The sequence below is a fragment of the Chroicocephalus ridibundus genome, chromosome 1 (assembly GCF_963924245.1).
Source record: "Chroicocephalus ridibundus chromosome 1, bChrRid1.1, whole genome shotgun sequence".
Lineage (NCBI taxonomy): Eukaryota > Metazoa > Chordata > Aves > Charadriiformes > Laridae > Chroicocephalus > Chroicocephalus ridibundus.
The window spans coordinates 217,989,668-218,001,248 of record NC_086284.1 but is presented as its reverse complement, the minus strand read 5'-3'; the positions used below and the strand labels follow the sequence as shown (position 1 = coordinate 218,001,248).

Below are 11,581 nucleotides of genomic sequence, written 5' to 3'. Positions count from 1 at the left end.
AAGATATTGCTGAAGCATTGGCTGACAGCCACTTTACTACCAAATAAAAATTGCTTGAAAATATATCAAGGACATGTGAGCAGCTCTGTTGATGCAACCAACATGATGTTTGCATCGATTCAGAGAAATGAAATGAGTCAGATGACACAGGCTGCAATAATCCGTTGTGATCATTGTGTAAACACTTTGGGACAAACTTCTTGCAAGGGGAGTTGAAGGCTTTGGTGTCACTTTGGTACAAATAGGCTATCCTTCCTTCAGCCAAGGAGATGAAGGCCTTGGAAAGGGGGAAAAGAGAGGATAAAATTTCCCAAATATCATGGTTATCATGATTTGTATGTTGCCAGCTTCAAGAAGTCCCGGCAGAAGATTAGGGCTTCATTGGGTAAAACAAGTGAAGAGACCAGATGGCAGGAGAGACGAAACAATGTATATTCATATAGTCCAGCTATGTAAAGTTACTTCTTGCCTCATACTTACTCTAGAGAAATTCAACGATGTGTCTGACACTGTTGGCATCCAGAATGCAATACTTTTCCTGCTATCATACACTACAGAACACCTTTCTCCTCCTTTCAGCAGTCTCCCCAGCACACACCTCTGTGATTCTGCCGTCAAGGTAGGCCACTGGATCTACAGGGCGGATTTTACGTGGCAGAACAGCCAGATCCAGATGCAGTTTACATTGCAGGCTGAAAAGAAAATGTATTATGCATTATTAACATTATTCATCTCTTGGAAAGAAAATTACATGCCCAAAGGGACTATACTAATGGTAATTTTATGCTGGTATGATGTGGAAAATGGGATGAGGCATCAGCTCAGGCCCAGAGCTCCAGCAGGAGCCAGAAGCACCCACCTCAAACCAGGTCTGCCCTGAATCATAGAATCATAGAACCGTCTAGGTTGGAAGGGACCTTTCAGATCATCTAGTCCAACCATCAGTCTAACACTGCCACTAAACCATGTTCCTCAGCACCACGGCTACACGTCTTTTAAACGCCTTCAGGGATGGTGACTCCACCACTGCCCTGGGCAGCCTGTTCCAAGGCTTGACAAATCTTTCAGTGAAGAAATTTTTCCCAGTATCCATCCTAAACCTCCTCTGGTAGAACTTGAGGCCATTTCCTCTTGTCCTATCACCTGTTCCTTGGGAGAAGAGACCGATCCCCATCTCCCTACCCGGTCCTTTCAGGGAGCTGCAGAGAGCGAGAAGGTCTCCCCTCAGCCTCCTTCTCTCCAGGCTGAACACCCCCAGCTCCCTCAGCCGCTCCTCATCAGACTTGTGCTCCAGACCCCTCACCAGCTCCGTTGTCCTTCTCTGGACACGCTCCAGCCCCTCAATGTCTTTCCTGTCATGAGGGGCCCAAAACTGAACACAACATATGAGGCACCATATGGCCTCACCAAAGGGGCAGAAGCATTCCCCTCCCCCGCCCCCCGCACGCTTAGCCCCAGCGGGAGGAGCAGAGCGGGTGTGGGTGTGTGTGTCCCCAAAGTCCCCTCAGAGCGGGGCCGTGCCCCGGGAGAGCCCCGGGGGCCATGAGGGACGACACTTTCCCGCCCGCAGTGCGGTCCAGCAGTCACCGAGGCTGGTGAGAACTACACTACCCAGCGTGCACCGCGAGGGCGCGCAGCTCCCGGCCGCCCGCCTCCTTGCGCAAAGCATCACGGGACTTGTAGTCCGAACCCCGTCAAGTTTCCCCCGAAAAAGTTTCCGCACGCTTTCCGGGTACCTCGACGGTTTCCATGGCTACGGCCCGGCAACCAATGGAGAGCGGGGTTCTACGCGCGGGGGGCGGGGTGGGGCGAGCGGCGGACCAATGAGGGGCGGGTTTGTTGCGGGGCGAGCTGGCAGCGGGGCCGGCGAGTCTCCTTGGGGCCGTCCCTGGCCGCGGCCTGGTGGCGCCGGGCGAAGATGGGCGGTGGCGGGAGCAGCACCCGGCGCGTCACCTTCGAGGCGGACGAGAATGAGAACATCACGGTGGTGAAGGGCGTGCGGGTGAGAGCGGGGCTCCCCCGGGGCTCACCCCCCCCGGGCCGGGCGCGGTTCTCGCCGGGACCCGCAGGGACACCTCGGGGCCTGGCTCTCCCCGGCCTGCTCCGAGCTCGGCCCGGTCCCCCTGCGCTGCTGGCTCCTGTCCCTGCAGCTCCGTCCCCTCCCGCCTTGGAGGGTGCTCTCCTCCGTTTCCATCCCCGCACCCGCGGTGACCTCCACCCCTTCCCTGCTTTTCAGCTGGGTTTTGTAGGGGACCGAGAGCCGTGGTGCTCCGGTGCGGTCTAGAGGTGTCCGTGGTGGCAAGAACCACGCTGTGCACAGGAACTTGTCCTGGGGGAACCTTGTCCCCAGCCTGGTTCCCAAAGACGGGGCGCAGAACAGTTGTAGGAGAGATGTGGAACTATCAGGGCTTGGTTTGTCTTTCCCTGACCTCTACATGTGAGAGCTCCTCCCTTTCCCATATTCTGCTCTCTTACGTGCGCCGTATCCCGCTTCCTCTGTACCTGCAGAAGCGTTCCCATTCTTTGCCTGTTTATGGCATGCTGTTTCCTGTAGTAATCCAGAAGGTAGTGTGTGTGACACAAGACACTTTGAGAAATCTCCCAGTTTAGAATTTTTTTTTATGTAAGACACTATATTTCATACCAGTTATGGTAATAAGGTGTCTTATTACTGCTCATAGGGAGAAGTGTTGCAGAATGTAAGTGTGATGATAGCCGCTGCCTGTTTCAGCATACTAATATTTTTCAGTTCTGGTCATTTAATGCTCTCAGGCAAGTAGGTGACAGTAACGTTAGTGTTCACAGCAGTGTTCATCCGCTCTGAAACGTGCTTAAATACTGGGAAGGGCTATTGGAATTTCTCTAAAGTATCCTGATACTAAAGTATATTGTGGATAAAAACTGAATAATATTACATGTAATAAGAAGATCCACCACTTCACTAAATAAATTATGTTAGTCAATAGGACGTTCAAAAGTGGATCTCTTTACATATGTGAAACTACCTGTGAAGTTAAGTTGAGAGTTTTAGGACTGGGTTAAGAAATCTTACGCTGAAGGAAGGAATTTTACTCTTTCAGTTGTGTTTTAGATTACAAGTTTTTGCAAAAACCTTTGTAACGCACATTTCTGCCAGTGAGAGATGTCATGCTGTAGGTTTAGTAAAGAATTTGCTAATTAAAATTAATTCTCATGAGGAGTTAAAACAGCATTTTGATAAGAATTGATGTTTGAGGAAACCAGTAGAAAGTTATTAGTTGGAAAACAAAAGCTTTCATGTTATTCATTCTTTAACTTTTGTTACTTTTTTCCATGGGCTACAATAGATCTAAAACTGGAAATTACTCCTATTCTCAGTTTGGTTCTGCATAATTTCTGACAGTATTTTTGTGTGTGTTGCACAAGTATTTTGAGGGCTTTGTCAGGATGAAGTTCCTCCTGGGTTAAGTGCTGTGTGGTATTTGACTGTCATCCAAATAACTGCGAAAGGCAAAAAGGCTGATTAATTACAAGCAACGTGTCGAAGGGTGTTGTTTCCTTTACCCTTCCCTGTATCCTGTATTTTCTTATATCATTTTCTTGTGTTCTGTGAGAGCCAAAATGATCTTGTTCAGAGATGAGCACTCACCCCACAAATAAGGGGGAAATAGAAAGTTAATTTTGCATTGTGGATAGAAATTTAGCCGCTTTCATAGCTTATTTTGGGGCTCTGTGCTCTTTTTTTAAAAGTTTTACTTCATTTTTGGGGGAAAGAGAGGGGTAATGGGGATAATGAAGGAGATGCATTCTGACTGTGGGTTGGGGTTATATTTTTCAGCTTTCTGACAGTGTCATTGATCGTATGAAGGAACCTTCTTCACCCAGTGGAAGATCGCAGCACCGATCAGCATCTGGTGGAGGTATGCCCATGTTTTTCTGTTTTCTAATGTGAGGAAGCAAATCAAATGTGCCCTTCAGAGCATTGTAATGAACTCATTGCCATTTTGTACGGATGATTTTTTGACATTAACTTTTTTGCTTGTCTCCTATTGAAGAAGGAAGTAGTTTGTAGGCTTTTAGAGGAGTTACATTACTCTTTTTTCGTCTGACTGACATTTAAACATAAAACACAACTGTTTAGTAGATGTGGTTTTCTAAGGTATGATCCATTGTTAAAGTCCTTTTTTTTTAAAAAAAAAAGAAAAAAAAAGGCAGATATTCAGTACAAGTATGCATTGAGTTGTGAAGTGAAAATTCTTGTCTACTTAACACCAAATTTTAGTATAGTGAGCCTCTGTTGAAGTATACTTAAGCAAACATTAAAAGAATAATACGTTATTTTCCTCTCATGGAAATAAGTCACATACAGTTTATACAGATCGATGGCTCAAAACGATGGCTTTCTTAACATATTATATTTCATTATTGAGGCCTGTTCAAATGCATCAAACAGGCTTCGTGCCAGGCAGCCTGTTTGCTAATTTAAAATACTTCAGCACAGTGAACACGATGTAGCTACTGAGGAGTGAAAATGAATGGCAGAGATTGGAGCATGTGATTTATGTTTGTTGACTCTGTGAAACGTGTGAGGTTCGAGTAAGACTTCTTATCAGTGCTCCAGAAATACTAATGTCAGTATTCCCTAGGCGTGTTTTGCCTTGATACTTAAAGAAAATCCCACCAAAACTCAACACCCTGATTGAAAACAAGCCCTGTGACAGCAGTGGGCCTTGCAGCAAGACTTGAATGATCAGAACATAGCATCTTTCTTTCATCTGAAGCATGGAAAATTGGTTTCCTGTTGCTTAATTGAAGGTGTCTGTGGTGTAGCTGTCTATATCCGAGCTGGGATCCCTCTGTAATCAGTAGAAAGAAAAAGATGTTTTGGGGGACATTTATCTGGCTTATTTGAGAATTCTAGTTCAGGATGAGATGAATTGTCCTGTAGGAACACCGGGGTGAAGAGGTCAGATGTAAGCATCTAAGGATGTCAAGCAAATCCAACACAGGATGTTTTACAAATATCAGGGCTCCCAAATGATGCTGTTTTAGGGGTTTGTTTTTCCACTTTATGAATAGGAAGACTGTGGCATAGGGAGGGCAAGGAAAATGCCAGTGCTAAAAATTACTTAAACTGTCAGTTGACTTGTGAAATGTAGTTTGCCCAATAAAATTGCTTAGAAGTAACGCTTGCTTAAGTAAGGTTTGAATGGAGTAGGGGGTAGTTTCATGGGGGGGCTGCCAGATTGTCTGTCTCTTTTTCTTTTCAAATAGTAGCCTTCTCATAATGCTACATGTATTTTACTGTCGTGAAGAAGTTATTCTAGGTAAAGGATTTGTATGAAATAATACTTGTGCATCCTACCTACTTTCATGGCAGTGCTTGTTGCTTTTTCATCCTTAAACCTGGGTTATGGAAGTCGTCCTGTGAATAAGCATCTGTGATTTTTGGGATGTGGTGGCTGTAGGTGAAGGCTGTAATACCGCAGTCATGCTTTGCTAATTCGCAGTATGTACGTATCTTGGTCCTTTATTTTGTTTCTCTTTGGGTCTTGGAAATAGCGCTTTTTAATTTTTTAATTTTTTTTTGTTGAAAGGCATAATGAATCACTTGACCGTTTGCAAGGTTGGCAAACCTTATGTGTATTTTTGCGTTAAGAACGAGTGATTTGGGTGAAGTGCTTGTGTTTCCCCAGGAAAGTATAACTGGTGTTATACCTCAGTTGCTATAATGATTTGTATTTAAGAGAATTAAATTATACTTAAATGCATGTTACCATAGCCCCATTCCTCTTTCATTGAATGTGTTTTGATGAAGAATTACAAACTATTGAACTTCTTTGATGCTGTAAGAACAGTCAACCTATTTTTTTATTTTGTAGCTACATCTAACCTGTCAGAGTCTGCGTATGTCTGATAAGGTCCTGTTACAGGAAGGCTTCAAAGCCAGTGCTCCAATCACTTAATATCGAACTACTGTCTGCTGGAGGCTGTGGGTGCTGGATCCCAAATCTGGGGATCTTCCTTCTGTGATGCAGCAGTGCTGGGCCTTGGTGTCTTGGTAAAACCTCCTGCACTGTTAATGAGATACCTCTGTCCAGGCAGCTCCTCCCCTCGTGTTTGTCAATCTGGTGATAGCGAGTTGTTTTTCTGACAGAGTGGATCCCTCACTGCTTCTGAAGAGAGTTTTCCAGGGATGGTGGTGTTTGGAGGCTGCCTCTAGCTTTTGGATTACCAGCTGGGCAACTTTCGAACTTGACACTTTGTTAGCCTGAATTTATATCTTTATAAATTCTAGACAAATAACACTCTCCTACAAAAATAAAAAAGATGCCTAGAGGGAGAAACATTAGAGCTATTAAAAAAAGCCCTTTCTTTAAGTCAAGTCTTTGATAGCTTTTGGTGGAGGAATAATGGATTAGATTACATGAAAGAATGTGTATCTTGTTGCTTGCCAATATATGATGAATTTATTGACTTCAGTTTGGGGTCTGAAAATGAAATTACATACACTTACAAAGAAATCTGACATCTGAATACTATGTCTTAAAGCATCCTAGCTTGCTTGGATCGTTTTCTGACTTCTGAGTAATATTAAATGCACTAAAATATTTAACAAGTGTAAAATCTTTAAAGTATGTCTGTAATTCCTAAAGCAATATTGATGAAAAGTAATTTAGTCAGACAACGAATACTTTTTCTTTTCTTCTGAGTGTGTGTTATACCTAAAGCTTTAGTCATAACAGACAAAGGGAATGGTTTAATTAGTTTTAGCTTAGTGGATATCTGAAAAGCTAGTAGTCTATTATGGAAAAAAAAACAAAAACAAAAAAAAAAAAAACCAAATGCTTAAATTATCGAGAGTCTCTGCATCTCAGACAGCCATTTTTTTCCCTTCACAGAAACAGATTACACTGAGGATACTGAAGATTTTTCTCTTTTTTTTTTTTTTTTTTTTACATTGTATTATTTGTTATTGTTACTCTACTGTCCTTGTGAAAACAAAGCAGTAACGGACCCATGTCATAAAGTACTATGTATTGTGTAGGTGTGTAATCAAGTGCGCACTGCTGATGCCTCCTTAGAAATTGGAAATTGGGTTAGACCTGGCAAGTTTCCAATGGAGAAAAATGTATTTTTAGCCTTGGTTATTCGTGTGAAATGATACCTTTTAATTGTGTACTCTGTTGTGTTGGCATCTGTGTCTTTTGGTGGAGTTTCAGTGGCCCAGGGTATCTTGGGTCAATCAGAAACACATAAGGAAGCATTGTTGAGATGTACAGAAATGAGTGTTTGAAGAATTTGGTTGTAGTTGGAGATGCAACCAGGATTTAACTCAACTTTAGGAGAGCGAACTTCAGCTTGTGAAGAGAGCTAGGTGGTGGGATCCCGTGGGAGGCAGCTCTGAGGTATAAGCTCAGGAAAGCTGTGAGGTCCTTAAGGACAACCTCCTCCTAGTGCTATAAGGTTCCATTCCAGCATTCAGGAAAATTGATAGATATTATCGGGAGGCTGGTCTGGTTAAACAGGAAGCTCATGATAGTCCTTCAGGGTAAAAATGAGGTCAGCGGGAGGTGGAAGCAGAGACAGACCTTTTTTTTTTTTTTTTTTTTTTTTAAAGAATTACAGCATGTACTGATGGTATTAGTAATTGTGGATAGTCAGATGTTACATGAAAAAAAAAGTAAAATTGGAATACCTCATGATAAGTGTTGTGGCAGGCTCTGCTTTATTGCTTCTAACTTTGAATTGTTTTGTATTTTCACTTTTTATGAGTATGTGGAAGTTTACAGAGTTTGGGTATGTTTATGCCAGTTAAACAAGAATCCTCTGCAGATAAATCCTGTTAGTTCTGTGCCCTTTAACGTGTTAATTGTTTTCATCTACCTTTTTGTTGCAACAGCGCTTTCTCTGCATAAACTGAAAGGTGAAGTACAAATGATGTTTCTGTTGTTTTTATTTTGCAAAATTCCCCTTATTTTCAGAAAAGGAAAACACCAGAGGTTTAACAAGACATTTTGGTGCATGGGTTTCCCTGCTGTTTATCTTGCTGTGAGACACCGTAAGTCTCAGGCAGTTCCTTTCGGCCACTGACATGGATTTGCAACCTTTCTTCCTGTAGTAGCAACCAGGAGAGCTTGGTCTCTCCATCTGGTAATGCTTAATTTGCCCTCCTCTAGGTGCTGTTGTGTGTACTCTTTAGAAGGAGGTTTTAAACTTAACGGGTACCAAAACCCTTTGTGAAATAATTCAAGTCGGAAACCCCAGTCAACAAACTGAGCTGGTCTGTGGACCACTGGTAGCCTGGAAGGCCATGATTTGCATTTTATAGAATATTTGGTTTGTTTTTAATAGAATGCTTGTTATTTTGCTTTGATTTCCCTCCGACTTCTAGGAGGGAAAACAAAATAGTTTTTCAAAGGAATGCAGAGATATTTGTGAGAAATACCAATGACTCGTGATAGGCTTTTGGTCTGAAATTCTTGGATGCCTCTAATGTAGCTGTCATGGCAAGAATACATTCCAAAGAATATTTGGCAGTTTTGTTGGGTAAGGTTCATCCTACTGTTCTTTTTGAAGGAGGTAGATGTATGGTGTAATGCATTGGCTTGTAGGGGAAGGGCAGCTTCATCGGAAGCTTCTGGCACCCAGGCAATAGCCTACTTAGCGTGTATATTTTTTGATGCATGATCAAAATTTGAGCTAGCCATCACTGCATATGTGATGCTGCAGTGCTCACTCTGGCTGTCCTCAGGCTTGCTATATGGCCACTTATTTGTCACTGGGTTTCTTGGAGATAACTTTATTTTCAGTGATGTATATTGATATTCTTTGGGTTAAAGGTTCACTATTGATGGAACTATTTTATTATCACAAGGTGAAATGTCTTGTAACTCACTAGACTGCTAAAGATGCCAAACTTTTAATGCTGCCACTGTAACAGCAAATCTTTAGTTGCGTCTGACATTCATGTCGCTGGATTGCAGGAGTATAGGGAAGATAGAATTATGCCTGGGAGATGAAGCAAGTACTACAAAAATTAAAGTTCTCACTGTCAGTGTGACATGCAAGGTGTTCTGTGAATGCTTTCAGGTGGATGGGTATGTCCTTGTAAAATGGTACTGAAATTAGAAGGAAAAACTAGCAAGTAATGCAGCTTGTACATCTGGGTCTTTTTCTTTTAGTTCATAGTAATTTGAAGTTCAGGGCTGTAGAAGGGCTTAGTTCACTCCATGTCCTCAAAGTACTGTATTAACCCCATCAAAAAGATGGTGCATAATTAATGGAGGGCTGGGTAGGCATGATGAGAATGTTAGAGTAGGCAAAAAGCCCTAATTTAATTGTTTAAAAACGATTCAGACTGGACGTTAGGAAGAAGTTCTTCACCATGAGGGTGGTGAGACACTGGAACAGGTTGCCCAGAGAGGTGGTGGAAGCCCCATCCCTGGAAGTTTTTAAGGCCAGGCTGGATGAGGCTCTGAGCAACCTGGTCTAGTGGGAGGTGTCCCTGCCCATGGCAGGGGGGTTGGAACAAGATGGTCTTTAAGGTCCCTTCCAACCCTAACAATTCTATGATTCTGTGATTCCATGAATATGGAAAAAGTACATAACTGTATAAGAGGAACATCTAGAAGCTTACAAATACTAGTCTCGCTTATGAACAGAAATTTTTTAGGTGTGAATGAAAAAGCCTGGATCTGCCTGCTGTACTGTGTGGTACTATATTCCTGATATTCCCAATGTTTGTCTGATTCAAAAGTAGTGTTTTGACTCTTCACTGAAATACTGTCTTAGAGATGCCATCAAGACTGCATATTTGCGCTGCCCACTTTAATTGCATTTCCAGTGCTGATGCGTCCTGTGGAACAACAGACATTTTAAACACGTGTCCAAAGGTAGAACAAGAACAAATGACAAAAGGTGTTGGAACTTCTCATGCCAATGTCATGTATTTGAGGCTATAGTCTGATGTTACAACTAATCTCATCTAATGCTTTCATGTCTGCTCCCGTAATAATGTGGTGCCCAGTGATCTAAACCATCCAGCAATGCTCTACAAGAAGAGTTTTGTACCAGTTTAGCTCCCTTGGTTGAACCTTTGTGTATTTAGGGAAGGGAAGCAGGAGCACACACAGGAGCAATAGCATCACTTTTCTGTTTTAGTGATGACCACCTTTTGGAACAGCTTTGCGGATTACGTCAAACGTAAGTTTTTATTCCCTGAATCATCTGCTTGAGCAACTTCACCACTGGGCATCAAAGTGCCAGCTCTGGTGGAAGGGAGTAAATCCAATCATCCTTAATTAATGGAGCTGGAGAGCACAGGCATGGCTCAAGCGGTCTGGACTGTATCTTCAGCAGGGGAGTGTTGTGAGGTGAAACAATCCTCAAGCTTTCATAGACTAGATATATATTATTTTTTTTTCCCCTAATACTGAAATGATATTTTATGCTGTTCAAGGAAAGACTAATTTTTTTCCCCCTAAACAAAAAAGAACTTTTACAGGTAAATTAGTAATAACAATTAAAAAAAGCTGACCTACCGGCCACCTGAAATCTTATTTATCTCTCAGTTTGGCAGTGGACTGCATGAAATACATACACTTGAATACTGCCTGAAATACATATGCTTAAATGACATTTGTGTTAATGTTAACCCGGAGTTTGGCATGATATAGATTTGGCTTAAGTTTGATTGTGCAGTTGGAAGGATGGGAAGAGGTAGAAGTAGAGAAGGTAGAAGAAATAGAAGAGGTCTCACCATCTCTCCCTTCCTTTCTCCCTCTGTTTCTTTTGATGTAATGAAATGACCATGTTCAACTTTGTATAAAAATGTGGTCTGTGTGGGAGGCATTTAAGGCTGGAATTGCAGTAATTGATTCCCATCCTCCCTCTCTCCTTCTGCTCCTGCTATTGCTTTATTTGTTGTTATTCAGTGTTGTAAGGGGAGCTAAAGAAATGAATTCTGAGGTTTGCAAGGGTTCTGCAAATGGAGGAATTAGGTTTTTGAGAGTTCGTGGAATTGAGTTGTGTTTTTTGTTTTTGTGGCTTCCCCCTCCATGAGCATCAGGCAGAAAGCCAATATATCCCATGAATGTTGTCAAATATGAAGGGGACATTTGGTTGGTTTATTCGGGGAATCTTGTTTTACAACTGATAGAGAACTTTTGATATTCCAAATGAAATTTAAAGAAAGAACACTCGGTGTGTCAGGTCCTGTCCTACTCGTATGTATAAGTAACTTGGTCTCAGGCCGCAGTAGATTCATTGTGATGATAGTCAGCTTCTTTTATAGATTTTTTTTTTTTTTTAAGAAATGATTTTCTATGTGTGTGGCTCTTTGCAGATAGGCAGAATTTATCTTTCAATGGGCATTCATTTAGAAGTGTCATTTTTGTTTCTATATATTCTTAGAAACAGGTGATTCTTATGTACCACATACTGTGTGCTTTTCGGTCTCTAGTGGATTTGTCGAAATTAAATTTCATGCTATTCTGCTTAAGGCTGCGTGTGCTCTATTAGGGTTTACTGAGTGCAGACGTTTGCTCTAAAAATCTTTCGGAGTAGTTGTGTGGTACACATATAAAGCAATTTTTGTCGT

The 11,581-nt window shown here is 42.2% G+C and overlaps 1 protein-coding gene across 4 annotated transcripts in view; it reads left to right on the top strand.

Annotated features, from left to right (window-relative positions):
- Positions 1-1,834: 1,834 nt before the first annotated feature.
- The window catches only part of CHCHD3 (coiled-coil-helix-coiled-coil-helix domain containing 3), a 172,792-nt gene continuing 163,045 nt past the window's right edge, over positions 1,835-11,581 (top strand). For all 4 annotated transcript variants that reach the window (XM_063323707.1, XM_063323706.1, XM_063323704.1 and 1 more), the window contains exons 1-2: positions 1,835-2,002; positions 3,818-3,899. In XM_063323707.1, the coding sequence (XP_063179777.1) occupies positions 1,919-2,002; positions 3,818-3,899 (166 nt within the window). In that variant the 5' untranslated portion in view covers positions 1,835-1,918. The remainder of the gene's footprint in view (positions 2,003-3,817; positions 3,900-11,581) is intronic.